Source organism: Calliphora vicina, chromosome 2, assembly GCF_958450345.1.
Source record: "Calliphora vicina chromosome 2, idCalVici1.1, whole genome shotgun sequence".
NCBI lineage: Eukaryota > Metazoa > Arthropoda > Insecta > Diptera > Calliphoridae > Calliphora > Calliphora vicina.
Genome location: NC_088781.1, coordinates 141,870,045 through 141,885,539, shown reverse-complemented (window position 1 = coordinate 141,885,539; position 15,495 = coordinate 141,870,045). Strand labels below are relative to the sequence as shown.

General features: G+C 28.0%; 3 protein-coding genes across 6 annotated transcripts in view; 2 read left to right on the top strand and 1 right to left on the bottom strand.

Moving 5' to 3' along the window:
* The window catches only part of LOC135952413 (scavenger receptor class B member 1), a 46,629-nt gene extending 40,347 nt beyond the window's left edge, over window positions 1–6,282 (top strand). For both annotated transcript variants that reach the window (XM_065502337.1, XM_065502338.1), the window contains exons 9-11: window positions 2,059–2,184; window positions 2,258–2,863; window positions 5,156–6,282. In XM_065502337.1, coding sequence (XP_065358409.1) covers window positions 2,059–2,184; window positions 2,258–2,863; window positions 5,156–5,287 — 864 coding nt within the window. In that variant the 3' untranslated portion in view covers window positions 5,288–6,282. The remainder of the gene's footprint in view (window positions 1–2,058; window positions 2,185–2,257; window positions 2,864–5,155) is intronic.
* Window positions 6,283–7,974: 1,692 nt separating this feature from the next.
* Window positions 7,975–15,495, top strand: part of Sec61alpha (SEC61 translocon subunit alpha) — a 64,820-nt gene continuing 57,299 nt past the window's right edge. The window contains exons 1-11 of one of the 3 annotated variants that reach the window (XM_065502332.1): window positions 7,975–8,048; window positions 8,753–8,820; window positions 8,894–9,502; window positions 9,565–9,912; window positions 10,028–10,128; window positions 11,923–11,986; window positions 12,453–13,073; window positions 13,156–13,503; window positions 13,568–13,668; window positions 13,752–13,997; window positions 14,066–14,735. In XM_065502332.1, coding sequence (XP_065358404.1) covers window positions 8,785–8,820; window positions 8,894–9,502; window positions 9,565–9,912; window positions 10,028–10,128; window positions 11,923–11,986; window positions 12,453–13,073; window positions 13,156–13,503; window positions 13,568–13,668; window positions 13,752–13,997; window positions 14,066–14,627 — 3,036 coding nt within the window. In that variant the 5' untranslated portion in view covers window positions 7,975–8,048; window positions 8,753–8,784 and the 3' untranslated portion in view covers window positions 14,628–14,735. Of the gene's footprint in view, window positions 8,049–8,752; window positions 8,821–8,893; window positions 9,503–9,564; window positions 9,913–10,027; window positions 10,129–11,717; window positions 11,862–11,922; window positions 11,987–12,452; window positions 13,074–13,155; window positions 13,504–13,567; window positions 13,669–13,751; window positions 13,998–14,065; window positions 14,736–15,495 lie in introns of those variants that run through there. The other 2 variants (XM_065502334.1, XM_065502333.1) reach the window with 2 other exon arrangements.
* Gpa2 (Glycoprotein hormone alpha 2) lies at window positions 14,713–15,400 on the bottom strand. The gene is made up of 2 exons (XM_065502336.1): window positions 15,017–15,400; window positions 14,713–14,939 (listed from the first exon to the last, which is right to left on the bottom strand). The coding sequence occupies exons 1-2, from the start codon at window positions 15,293–15,295 to the stop codon at window positions 14,847–14,849; spliced, it is 372 nt and encodes a 123-aa protein (XP_065358408.1). The 5' UTR covers window positions 15,296–15,400; the 3' UTR covers window positions 14,713–14,846.

Sequence of the window (15,495 nt, the reverse complement as noted above, 5' to 3'; positions counted from 1 at the left end):
ACTGTTTTAGTTTATTTTTATTTTTATTACCGGACACAAATTTATTTAAATTTATAACATTTAACATTTTCGAAAGGAATCCAATCCGGAAGATAGATTTTGTTCTTATTTTATTACTCACTTAGAAAATGTGGCACGTTTTAACCTTAGTAATATTAATAATATAAATCTTAAACTTTTAGTTTTAATTTAAACTTTATTTAAAATTTTTTCAAATTTGCAATTATAATGTAACGCTGCATCCGGCCATTATGTTTTCAAATCTTTCCATTCATAGTTTTTCTAAACTTTAATTTAAATTTTATATATTTTAAAGTTAAAATAAGAAAAAATTCATTAACATTATTAACCTTTTGAATATTTATATTTTCTTTGGAATTTGCTATAATTAAAATCAGCAATTTATTCATTTACATTATTAATATTAAGCAAATACGAGTACAAAACATTTTTAATTAAAAGGATTTTTTTTGTTTGTATGTAGTTCAATTAAAAATATTTAATTAAACAAATAAATTATAAAGTCTACAGTTATTGATAAATGACTTAATTGTTATTGGATGTGTAACATGAGAAGTTAATAAGAATAGTGTGTATAGATTTAGAATTCCGTAGTAAAATACTTTTAATATTAATATTAATTGGTTTCAAAATCTTTAATCCAAAGATAATAAAAGGGTAGATATTAGATTGTCTTTCCGCTGGTAATTTCCACATTTTCCATTGGCGAGAACATACAGATTATATATGCTTTAGCAATGTTGAAATCAACTTTCCGAAGTCCCCAAATAATGTATAATTCTGGTTCGGTTTAATTAAAGTATAGTTTCGTATATATATAATTCAGCCAGACGCGGTATTTGTAATAAAGATTTATTAAAAAAATTTAATTCCATAAAAAAATGGAATTTGAGCCTTTGCACTCTTAGCTAACAATATCAGTTTCCAATTCCTGACATTGCCCAAAATCTCATAATAATACATAAATATATTGCAAAGTTTTGGTAAATATAAATTTTTTGTTAAATAATGGAAGAGTATTTCTGAATCATGTCATGTAGCAAGTACATAATGGTCGATTACTATTCAGGTATTAATAAATTCCTACATGTTTACATACTTATGGATGCATGTAGGTGTAAACAGTAGTTAGTTGGAGCAAGTGAAAGCAGTTGTTGCCATTTAAATATTAATTAAATAGCAAATGAATGCATAAATTAAATATCAAAACTATTTAAATATATATCTAATGTTCTGTTTATAAGAATATTGACATGTTTTAGATGTTTATTTCCGTAGTAAAATTTTTTATATTGTAATTAGCAAAATGTCTAAATGTAGTTTTATTATTATTTTTTAAAAACAATTTTCTGCTTAATTTATTGTTTTCCTATATTTTATTAATTGCTTTTTTGCATTAATGTTATCAAAGTGTTTACAAGCATACATTTTTGTATTCACTTTTTTTGTTAATAATATGTTTAAACAATTATTTAATTACCAGCTGCCAGAACTACATACATACATATCTAGTAATCAATCAAATACTTAGCTCAATATTGTAGAACGCATGTTCTAATACTTCAAAACAATTATATTGATATGACGAGTACAATGAAACAAGTAATTAAGCTATAAACATACCTGATGCTGTGTAGTTTTGAAATCAACAATGAAATTGTATTTTTTTTTTTGTTTTTATTTTCTGAAATAACATGAAATGAATTTTCAGTAAATGTGCGAAAATGTTCATGTTTGTATACAAAATTGCAGTGGTTGCATGAATAAAATGAATAAACTTGAAATTCTCACTTCAAGTGAAATATGTATTTTCCGCTGACCTATTTTTTGTCGTTGTTGTTTCCCCAATAAAACATTTAAATGTCACGTGTAAATTAGAGCAAAGGCTAAATTGTTTAAATATGTTGTTGTAATAAAACAAAAACAACAATAATAATATGTTATCAAGTAAAATTTAACAATTTTCACTAAAAACCATTTTAGTTACAATAGAAATATAAAATATTAATTTATTTATTTTCAATTTTATAATTTTAGGAATCTGGCTTACCTTTGTCGTTGTCGGTTAAAGTACAAATCAATATGCACTTCCATGATTTGTCTGCCTATAGCCGTGTTAAACGTTTTAACCACTTAACCGTGCCCATGTTATGGTTTGAAATTGTAAGTATTTAACATTCAACTGATATGAGATCAACAGTGAATTATTTAGTAAACATTATTTGTATATTTTCAGATGTTGCCTAAACTACCCGATAGTCTAGATAATAAATTCAACTTTTACATCAATTATTTGCCCTATATTGAACCTATAGGCTTTTGGGGAGGTCTACTAGCCGGCCTCTCTCTACTCATCTACGCTATTACACGAGCCACTTTAAAAATGTCTTCGTTGGCGAAAAATTCTCATCTCTTGGAGTTGAACTATGGTCGTGCCAATCTTTTACAGATCAATCAGAATGGTGTATACAAGCCTTGCGAATTGAAATTGTTGGAAAAAAATGAAAAATCAAACATCATCTTAAGTAATAGCGGCCATGAATCAAGCGATTTGTATACAGAACTACAACCGACACTCTCCAAACTCCCCAATAATATACGTGCTAAAAGAGGTTCATTTGCTTTGGAACTAGAGCCAGCTCTAGAATCTAGTACTGATTCTAGTTCCTGTGATGAGGGCAATGACAGTGATACCGCCACTTTGACTTTAAGTCGTAACTCATCATCATCGTGTTGCCATGGCAATAACAATTATTGCGTCAACGAACTAAAGACAGACAGTTCAAATTCCAATACAACAACCGATGAAGATGACGATGATGATGACGAGGGAGAACAACAGGTAAGAGTCGTTTAAACAAATGCATAACACTAAATTTTAAATCAATACAAAGCTTCGAAAGAATTAATTCTTAATTTAATTTTCAAAATCAAATTAAATATTATCTTAATATGATCTAAATATTAGCTAAATTACTTATTACTTCAAATGTATCGAATTCATTCATTTGCGAATTAACTGCCTGTTCCACGATGTCGAAAGAAAAATGAGTCGAACAATTTTTATAAAAAACACTCAGTTTTTTAAATTCTTTCTAATAGTTTTCATATAAATTTGTTCGAATCAGATTTCTTTCGACATCGTGAAACAGGCCTTAATTCAATCCTTTACAGACAAAAAATCATTCAATCATTTTATTTTTCTTCAATTCAAATCTATTATTTCCAATTGATTTTTGTAAATAATTAAAATCAAAACAAAAACAAATTGAATAAAGAAAACTATGTACATATATGAATTAGATTTGAAATAACAAAAATGTAATCAATCAAAGTTTGAATGAATTTTATTATGAAAATTAATGTAACAATTAATGAATCCTATTCAAATAAATCCTATTCAATTGAAGCTAAAGAATTTGTATTGTCGGGAATGGTGTTATGAAATGAAATGCTGATATGAATAATTCTGAATTCAAATTTAATTAATTCGAAGCTCTGCCTCCAAGTGAACAATTAAATTTATTTGTATAATTTATTGTTAGGAACTTTTTTTAAATTTAGTTGAAAGTTTTTAAGCCATATTCATAACGCCTAACTGTTTATATGTCTGTCTGTCCTGCTATCTGTCAGTTTATTGTTTTGTTTACATTCTTTTGTTTGTGCTTATTTGAAACACGCGACCAAATGAACAAATTATAACTGGATGAATAATGTACATACATATGTTTAAATTTTTATTGAAATTAGTTAATACATACATAGGTATTAATAATAAGTCTGTCAATACGAATATTAATAATGATTAAACACTCGTTTAGCACATCGAAATGTGAATAAATAATTTGTTACGCAAATGCAAATGATATGTTAGGTGTATTTGTTTAAATAATAATAATTTCATACTTTATACTCAATGTCTCTATTAACACATGTCAAAACTATTAGCTCAAAACTGTATAATTCTATGTTTTCTTATTAACTAAACAAATCGAATTATATTTTTTAAAACAATTTCTATGTGGAAAGTTTGTTTTATAAATTTTTGGAAAATTTAAAAATTTGATTATGAATATGGCATTTAATCTATTTTTCAATTGAAACATCGCCTTTTCCCGTTAAATTCCTGAAATTTTCTATTACGAATTGTTTAATCCCATGCATGGCTTGTGTAAACTCGTGTCTGAAAGCCGGGTTGATCTGGCGTTACATTTTTTTATTACTGACAGCTCCTATGTGCCTTGTTGCAAAAATAAGTGCGCGAGCAGTAATGCCGATCAATACGAGTATGTTTAAATAATTTAATTTTAAATTCAAAACATGTTTGAACATCGCAAATTTGTTTTTAATTTCTATTAAACATAAACAAAAACATTGTTTAAATAAATGATAAGTATATACTCGTAAATTTCTGACCATTAATAAATAGGTGTTTTAGAAAATATAAAAAAAACATTTGTCACAATCGTAATGATCTAGATATGGAACAATTCGTTTTATAGCAATACAAAGCCGAAATTATGTACATATTTATTTCGTGTAAACACATTGACAGATTTTTCCCAAAAAATTTCATACAGGATTTTGATATTTTTCAAACCGTCGTTGAATTTTTTATTTTCTTAACTTTTGCTAATTTCTAATTATTAACCAATTTTACCTAAAAACTTGTATAAAATATTTTTAAACAATCATACCATCATACCGTACACAGTTAAAATTAACTTAGTCGTCAAGCAGGACGACCGTCGGATATGATTGATCGTCAAATGATTTTCGTTAGTACTTGATTAACACAATATTTTCGTGTGATCCTTGTATAGTATTAACTCTTTTAATACAATTTCGATTCAATTGCAAAATTAACTTAAGACTGTATTGTAATGACGTCTATGTGATCATTCCGATCTAATGTCGTCACATGAAAGATCTAGAAGCCAAAATCAACAGGAAAAAACACAAAGCCAGACAAAATGTATAGCGCAACAAACACTTGAACAAGTTCTATTCTATAGATCATGTTAATTTGAAGTAATTTTTAATTAAAATAATTTTGTTTATGTTAATTGTATTATTATAAACCCGTTACAAACAAATAAATAATAAAAACCTTTATCTTTTTGATTATTTTCAGATTGCCCTTAGCAGTAATAGTAGCGGCTATAGAACTTCAACATCGGAATCGAATGGTGATTCATTGAATTTACAAGTTCCCACAAACTCAACAACGCCAATAAAATTAACAGCAACAAGTATTCAAAAATGAATACAGGTTACATTTAATAAGCTGAATATTAGTTGAATTTAACAAATTTTCACTTATACATACATCTAATCTAACAAAAACATATCTAATGTATAAGACTTTATTTTAGCACTAAACAAAAATAATGGTTATTTATACATAAATAGATAAACAAACAAGCATTTCATATATACATTAATACATCAAGAAATGAAAGAAAAAAAAAACGATATACTGTGATAAATTACAAATATTCTTCACTTTATCATCTTTTTTTTAAGCACAAATTATTGTATGAATTTTTCGTGGATTTATGGGGTCTTTTAAACTTATAAAGGTTATGTCTTCTAGTATTCTTTGTAATTTTAATAAATTCAAAAAAGGCAAAACAAGATAAAGGGTTATTAGTGTTTTGCAATTTTAGCTCATACTCGTACTAACTACGTTTTATGTTTTTAAGTTGTCATATATTTTTTAAACATAAATAATCATAATCATTTTTATAACAATTATTATCAGTAAATTTCCATCAATCAATCAAACATACTACCTCTGTGAGGTTTTAACCAAATGTTCATAAAATTATATATTTATATATATTTTTTATTTTAATATTAAACTACATATTCTAAATTATTTACAAAAAAAAATCACAATAGATTTTAAACTATTCATTTATTATATATAAATATTTATTATTAAAGTAATGCTGTGATTTTGAGTCTTATTACCACCATTTAATTTAAAACAATTTGTCAATTATTCATATAAAAGAAATTGTATAATGTTTTTTATGCTGAAACGTATGTACATTTGCTGAAAAAAGAAGAAATTGTAAAATATTGTATTAAATTAAGCGATTGCTTTTTTTATCAAAAAAAGTCTTTAAATGTATTGCTAATTTTATAATAGAATTTACATATGTAATTATAATTTTTTTTATAATTTAGCGCATGGTAATAGAGTTAATTATTTAATAAAAATATAAGAAAAAATTTCAACAAAATATTTAAAAATTGTTTTATTTCAATAAAAATTATTTTTCTTTAACCACATGTCAATACTTGACAAATAATTATCATAACAATTATGTACTGACATTTGTTTTCAAGACAAATTTGTCTGAGCGAAAGCACTAGCCATTTTCACGTTTATCATGATTAATATTTATCAGTTATAGACATAGCGTTAAAGGTATTTATAGACGGCAATACTGAGTATTAATATTTGTCAAAAACTCAAGTATGTATCATAATACAATTTCATCGTCTAAACAAAATTTTGTATTAGATTTGCAAAAAATAGGAATGATTTTTTTGATTTACGGTCGGTATTCAAAAGTTTTTTAAAACAATTCAAAACAATTTTATTTTCATATGCAAACAAAAATGTCAAGAAAATATAAAATAATAATAAAGTTTGCAGAAAAATATCAATCAACAAAGAAATGAAATATTTGTAATACTATCGTGTAAACCATATACATACATACATATAAGGTACACTCATTAGAAAATAAATTCTCAATTATACAATTCTTGTAATGTCAAACAAAAGAAAATATGAAAAAATCAAAATCAAAGTTTGACGTATCTGGTGTAAACAATAAATATTTTTTCGAAACGATTTTTTGAAATACCGAATGATTTCAATAATATTTTAAATTTGAAAAGTGTTAATACTCAGTATTGACACTTTTCAAATAGAACAATTTTTTTTGTAAAGATAAAAATATTAATATAACAAGTAAGAGAGTCGATTTTTGTAGATTGTGTTTAAAAAATTTGGTTAATTTTATATTTTATATTACTAGAAAATATCAGTGCTGAATTTTACATTGCTAGATACATGCATATATATATATATTATCAGGAACAAAACATGTATAATGCTGAGTTCGAACAAAGCTTTTAATATTTTTTGGTCCAAAACTTGTTACCTGTTCAAAAACTATTTTTGCTATAAATTTCGAGCTCCTCTGACGGATATTTTATTCTTAAATATTTTTTGTTGGTCATATTTTGGCCATTATCAATACCAACAATTTCAGATTAATGTCATCCCCAACCCCTAGACCCAATAGTGCTCTTAGAAAACCCATGCTGAATAGGCTGAGTTGTTAACTTTTTGATAGATTTTGAATACCCTTTGAAATTATTTTATTATAGGAAGCAATCTGAAATTAAATATTAGAAAATAGGCTAACAAATTAAGTTTTTAAAGAAAAAAATTTATATTTTTGTTAAAAATATTTTTTTTGCTCAAATTTAATTTTTTTGAAAAGTGTTTACTGATTTTCAATACCAAAATTCTCGAGAACATTCATGGTGAAGGATATAAAAAAACTAGTTTCCAAAACTATTTTCTACTCCAAACGTTAGCTTCGATATAAAATTGTATATTTACATTTTAACCTCCATATTCCAAAAATTTTTAAAATTATTAAAGTTTTATAACCTTTGGATAGAATTAAATATTCTTATATATGTAGTTTTATATCTGAAATATGTTTGCTATTTTAATTCATTAAGAACAAATTTAAAAATAACGGAAATTGTAATACAAAACAATTAGCTTTTATATATAACAAAAATATAACTCAAAAACCAACACTCTTTAAATTGATATGGTAACACGATTTCTTAATGTCATATTGTATTAAAAAAATTATAAATAATATTAAATTTGTGTCGTCGGTATTTTCTATTTTATAAAATTTGTATAATACAAAAAAAGGATTATAGAAATATAAACATTTGTTGGCTATCGTAATTAATTAAAGGTAATTATTCAATATTCCGGCAGAAAAATTATTTATAATTTTGTACATACATAAGCATACAAAACGACATAATATGTAGAATAATGTCTAGAAGGCAGGCAAAATATATTTTTGCACATGCATACCGGTATTACACTAACAAAGTAATGCTTTTTTCACTAACACAGTTTAATAATTTAGATTTATGCCTTCAGTATTATATTTTTTACTTTCACCTTCCTCTCTGGTTTAGTCTATGGATGTGTACTATGACCATAAAAGTAAAGTGTACAAGTATAAACATAATGACAGCGATATGCGAAATATAACAATTTACAGATACTCGTAAAAAAGTTAAAACTTCTATGTATTTATCTCCCAAAACTGCGATTTGGGTATATAGCTCCAAAAAATTAACATACATATTGATCAATACATATGTATATTTGAGTAAAATTTTATTTATTTATATAACAATCCATAAAATAAATTTTAAATTAATTAATGTTGTAGTAGATTTCGCCATCGCCTAAATTATGTTAATACACAGGCACTTGTTGCATCTCTTAAAAAAGGGAAAATAAAAATTCTCTTAATATTTGTTGAGAGCAGCATTATATCATAGAGAGTAAATATGTATGCTACACTTGGTATAACAGATTACATAGATTTTAAAAAGTAAGAAATTGGAATTGAAAATTATTATATTTTATATTGTTTTTAAGAAATTTCCAGTACATTTGAAAATTTTAAAATAATGCAAATTTTACAAAGGAACTTACAAGCTTTGATGGTATGTATCTCTATATATTTTCAAATATTTCAAAATCTCTGTAATCTAAAATATTTCATAATTTTAAACACAGTGCCGACATTTCGCATACAGTCCTATTATCAAAATTTCCAAACCACTAGGGACAAATTTTAGTTGCAAGAAAAATTCTAAAAATAAAATAAAACAAAAACTTTTGAAATTCCCAGTTCTTAAACTAGAGGAAACTATACCGAAATTTTTAAAATCTGTTCAACCACTTTTAAGTTGTGAAGAATTTGAAGAAGCCATATGTAAGGCCAACGAATTTATGCAAGGAGAAGGCCCAGAACTGCAAAAGCTTTTGGAAGAAGTAGCTAACAAAGAAGAAAATTGGCTTGCTCCAAGATGGCTGAAAGTGGCATATTTAGGATATCGAGAACCAGTTACAGTTTATTCAAGTCCTGGCATGACATTTCCTATAACCAAGTTCAAAAACAAAGATGAATATTTTATGTATACAGCCAAATTAATAATGGCTTTAGTTAAGTTTAAGAAACTGATAGATGATGGCAAGATGCCCATAGTAAAAATGGGTAAAAATGAATTGGATAATTCACAATTTGGGGCGGTGTTCGGTACATGTCGCATACCTTTGGCCGATCTAGATGGTTTAGAATATTATCCAAAATCTCAGCATGTAACAATTATACATAAAAATAATGTAAATTATAATTATTTATATTTCGCAATTTTAATCGCTTTATATTGGAATATAATTTTCAGTTTTACAAACTTCCCGTTTACAATAAAAATAATCAAATTTTAAATGCTGATGTGTTGTTAAAACAATTAGAAACTATTAGCAATTGTGAGAATGATTACGGAACACCCATAGGCCTGTTATCTACAGATAAGCGGGATAATTGGGCCAAAGCTTATAAGCAATTAATTGAATCCCATGCTAATTGCAAAAATATTAAAGTTATTCAAAAATCTTTATTCACCGTGTCTTTAGATCAAGAGGTACCTTTTGACGAATCAAACAAATATGTGATCCTTGGTCAGCAATTAATACACGGTGGTGGCGCAAAACAAAATAGTGCAAATAGATGGATGGATAAAACTATACAAGTATTAAAACATTCTTCATATAATCAGCAAGTTTATTTCAGAAATAGTTTCTTGATCTAAAATAACTTTCGATATTTGAGGAGAATGAAATGCATATATTTTTTTGTATGTTTAGGTAATTGTTAATCCTAATGGCATGAGTGGATTTTGCTATGAACACTCCCCTGCAGAGGGTCAACCTATTGCCATGATGACTGATTATATAACTAAGATTTTGTAAGTATTCCTATTTTCTTGCACCTCTTGCTGGGATAAATAACAAATACCTGTTTGAAAATACAAAAACAGACCCAAAGATTCAGAATTTAAAGATGGAGTCTCAGATAACTTTGAATGCTTCTCTAAAATAGAAGTGAAAGAACCATCGAATGGTATGAAAGATAAAATTAGATTAGCAGAACAAAATATTAATGAATTGGCTGGTGATATGGAGCTGTATGTGAAACATTACAAATCTTATGGCAAAGAATTGTTAAAACAACAGAAATTAAGTCCAGATAGTTTTATACAAACGGCTTTGCAATATGGCTTCTACAAGTAATATGATCTAAATAAATATAGAGTTTCTTAATAAAGTATCTTAATAATATAGATTGCACAAATCACCCGCTGCTCAATATGAATCAGCACACTTACGTATTTATTATGGTGGTCGCACCGAAACCATACGTTCGTGTTCTAATGAATCTTTGGCTTTTGCTCAGGCCATGTTAAATCCACAAGGTTGTGAGGAAAATCGTATACTGTTATTGCGTGAAGCTGTAAATAGTCATCGAAATTTTACAAATATGGCTTTGCAAGGCCATGGTATAGATCGCCATTTATTGGGTCTGAAACTAATGGCCATTGAAAATAAAAAGCAAGTACCTGAATTTTTCTCTTCTAAAGCTTTCCTCAAGAGTTCTCATTTTCGCATATCAACCTCTCAAGTCGCCACCGCTAATAAAGCTTTTATGTGTTATGGAGCACCAGTTAAAGATGGATACGGTTGTTGTTATAATCCGAGAAATAATGATATGTTTTTAGCTTGTTCCTGTTGGAAATCGAATAAGGAAACAAATTCAAAAGATTTCGCCCATTCCATAAGTTCAGCTTTAGATGACATGCATGCATTGTTAAAAAAAGACAGTGAGACAAAATACTAATAGAAAAAATAAAGGGAAGAGGGACTAATGAAATAAAAAAACATTTTGAGAAATACATTATTTTACTTGAATATTTCGTAATGATTAACAACTATTAAACCAAATATACTAAGAAAATCTATGTAAGTAAATTTAAAGAAAAATCGGGTGGAATTTTCTTTTTATTGATATTTTTTTGAATACACAATTATTAAATACAAAATACCTTTGTTTTGTACTTTTATAAGGTGTTTAAATATTCATAACAAATCCATTATTACACGTTATTTAAAATGTTTCTGAAACTCTCAGTTTTAAATTTCTCTCTTTTAAAATCTCTCTTAAAAACCTAAAGCATTTCAAGAGAAACTTGTTTTGTTTGATCAAAAGTTGGATGCAGTCTTTTATTTTTATTATTCAAAAAAAATAAATTTAAAAAAAACAAAGTTGATAGTCATTGATACCAGTTCCCTAACTAGTTGGGTGTTTTGATTACGTGGTTAACTTTTATTTTCTTTATTTTCAATTCAATTTTTATTCGTGTTTCTTGTACCAATTATTGCGATAACAAACACAATTTCTGGAGCAATTTTAATTTATAACAAAAAGTTATTTTAGTAATTAGTTTTGTACTTAGTCCATTATTGAAAAGTGCTCCCTGAAAGCGATTGTACTTAGGAATATACAATAACAATTTGAACTTAATATAATCGAAAGTAAATAAGTAAAAAAATAGGTATAAACAATAAAAGAGGTTTACGCTTATAATCTTATTTAGCGATAGTCGCTTAAATTTTTCTGCATGATTATGTTTAAAAATCAAAGGTGAATTTGTATTAATGTTTATAATTTTTTTAAACTTATGTATAATTTAATTTTTATTTAGTTACTTGGAAGTAGATAATACCGAAAATATGTCCATTTTAACACGCCGAGTTTTAACTAATTTGGTAAGTTGATTTTTTTTTAATTTAAGAAATCATATTAATCCCCTGTCACAGAATTCCACTCCGATGGAAAGTGGAATTAATTCCATATTTTGCTTCTTCAGAAAAAGTAAAACGAACATCTTTCAGATTTCTAAGTTACTTATGTTACTTCTTTTTTTTCAAATTTTTAAATAATTTCTTCAACAAAAACTTGATTTTGTTTTAATATACAAAAGATGGTCAAATTAAATTCAGAAATACAGAATTATTAACTCTTTTTTTAAGTTAACGAAATTAAACGTATTCTAAAGAAGCTAAAATAAAATCGATCGGAATAATAACTATGGAATTGCAACCATTCCGAAAGAAATGAGTGACGACAGGCCAGTATATGTACATTTTAATACATACTTTGAAATTAATTAATTTAAATTTTAGCTTTTATAACATTCACAATTTCACAATTGTATTTTATTCAAAATTTCAGACCAAAAATGCCTTGTACAGTACACCCTCTAAAGCATCAAGGGCCTTATGTGCTACTATGCTGCCAAGTAAAAGTCAAAGCTATAGCACTGAGCCGAAACAACGACAAACTCTTTTAAAATTTCCCGCCCTTAAACTTGAAGAAACTCTTCCGAAATTTTTAAAATCCATAGAACCCCATCTCACTAAGGATGAACTGGCTGAAACTAAACGTATCACCGAAGAGTTCCAGCAAAAAGATGGTGCTGAACTACAAAAAATACTTGAAAAAGTTGCAGAATCCGAAGAGAATTGGTTAGCTCATAGATGGTTAAAGGCTGCCTATTTAACTTATCGTGATCCTGTTACTGTATTCTCTAGTCCTGGTATGACTTTTCCAATGCAAGAATTCAAAAGTTCTGAAGATTACTACATGTACACGGCCAAGTTAATTCAGGGTCTAGTAAAGTATAAGAAAGTAGTCGATGATGGTAAAGTGCCAGTGGTTAAAATGGGAAAAAATGAATTGGATAATTCTCAATTCGGAGCTGTATATGGTACATGTCGCATACCCTTGCCACAGCAGGACGCTTTGGAATATCATCCAAAATCACAACATATTGCAGTTATTTATAAAAACCATGTAATTATATTTTTATTACTATATTTCTATAAAAATGTACTTATTTTACAATTGCAATTAATTTACTTTGTATTACACGTAGTTCTTTAAATTGCCCGTTTATGATAAAAATGGTCAAATTCTGAATGCTAAAGTATTGGCTCAACAGTTGCAACAAATTGGCAAATCTGAAACACAAGCTGGCCTTCCTATTGGTTTGCTTTCTACGGATAGTCGCGATAACTGGGCTGCTGCTTATGCTGAGCTAATAAAGTCCTCTCAAAATGCCAAGAGTGTCAAAGCTATACAACAATCGTTATTCACAGTATCTCTAGATGAGAAAGTGCCCTTTAATCAGGAAAGTGTATATAATGTATTGGGTCTACAATTGATACATGGTGGGGGTACTAGTAAGAATAGTGGCAACAGATGGATGGACAAAACTATACAGGTAACTGAGAAAATGATCAAAATTAAGAAAATTATCAAATTTTTGTTTGTTTTTTTTTTCAAAGGTTGTGGTTAATCCTAATGGCATGAGTGGTTTCTGTTATGAACACTCGCCAGCTGAGGGACAACCAATTGCTATGATGACTGATTATATTAACAAGATTTTGTAAGTTCATTTAGAGAACTCTTTTCAAACACCATATAATTCCATTTTCATTAAAATATTTACACATTTATATTACATAACAGCCCTGATCCCAATGAATTTGAAAATGGTTCAAATGATAACTATGAGCCTTTCTCCAAACTTACTTTTGATGCATCCGAGACTTTACAACAAAAAATCAGTGAAGCCTCCAATAATGTCAATAAATTGGCTGATGATTTGCAGCTTGAAGTTTTGCAATACAAAGGATACGGCAAAGATTTCTTAAAAAATCAAAAATTAAGTCCCGATAGTTTTGTACAAATGGCTTTGCAATACGCTTTCTACAAGTATATATACCTATATTTAATTCTAAATTTATGCGTATATTAACTAAGCAAATATTTTCTTTACCCAGGTTGCATCAATGTGCTGGAGCTCAATATGAAACTGCCCATTTGCGCATTTACTATGGTGGACGTACGGAAACTATACGCTCTTGCTCTAATGAATCAGTAGCCTTTGCTAAATCAATGATGGATGCCAAATGTTCCGATGAATTGCGCGTTGATCTGTTGAGAAAGGCCGTGAATGCTCATCGTGAATATACCACAATGGCTTTGCAAGGGCGTGGTGTCGATCGCCATTTATTGGGTTTGAAACTAATGGCCATTGAAAACAACAAACCCATACCGAAATTCTATCAATCTCCCGGTTTTGTTAAAAGCGCTCATTATCGCGTCTCTACATCTCAGGTAGCCTCGCCTAATGAGGCGTTTATGTGTTATGGTCCATTGACACATGATGGTTATGGCTGCTGTTACAATCCCCGCAATTCCGATATATTTTTGGCCTGCTCTGCCTGGCACTCTAATGATCAGACATGTGCCAAGAAATTTGCCAAAGCTATAAGTGAGGCCCTGACTAGTATGCGTGATTTGTTAGAAAGAGCCGGCGAAAAGCCCAAATCCAAGTTATAAAGTGGTAATTTATCAAACAATGCACTCATTAGAATACTACTTACTATTTGCAATAAAAGTGAATTTTTAAAATAATAAAAAGAAATTGTTAATATTTTACAGCGAAAATTTTATTTTTATTTTTGTTCTTAAGGGCTCATCACATTATATTCTATATTATATTATTTTTACATACATATATACATTTGTTTTCAAATATACTAGTGTTTAATAACGAATTTAATCCTTTTTGCAATGATAACAACTACAGGATAAAGCAGATTGAAATGTGAAATTGCGCATGCCACCCATGCATAATACACGTTTTTGAATCTAGATAAATTGAAAACAAAAAAATTAAAACAATTTAATAATATTTAAATATATAAACAAGCAACTTTTCTACTAACCTCTTCCGATTCCATCATATTACAGCACTGGCCCACCGATACCACGGGCTTTGGTGGCTTAAAGATACCACCAACACTGCCCCAGGGCATAGATGGCACTGCATAGGATTCGCAGAAACCACGACAAGCATTGGTGGTTATATGAAATTCCACACAATCGGGTATGGAAATTTTTCGAGTGTTACCCACTTTATGACAGCCTGGTCTTAGCCAAGTCTCTTTGGCCAAAGACATTATACTAAAGAACAATAGCAACGAAACGACTTTCAAAGGAAACATGGCAATTTCGAAGTAAGAATATTTTGCTATAAATATTTTTGTTTGGTTGCTTCCGTATTCTCTGTGATATTGTTAGCACATATCGTGTTTATAAAAGACTACTTGTTGGCTTAACTTTTCCACCGGTTTTTATTGCTTTTATTAAATAACTCAACGACAAGCACTCCATGTTTAGGATCCTGCGCAGTTTAACATACATT

Bases quoted from the DNA above. Each gene is read 5' to 3' on its own strand.
- Gpa2 (XM_065502336.1), bottom strand. From the start codon at position 15,295: ATGTTTCCTTTGAAAGTCGTTTCGTTGCTATTGTTCTTTAGTATAATG. The intron at 14,940-15,016 runs GTTAGTAGAAAA...CAATTTATCTAG, and splicing joins ATATGATGGAATCGGAAGAG to ATTCAAAAACGTGTATTATG.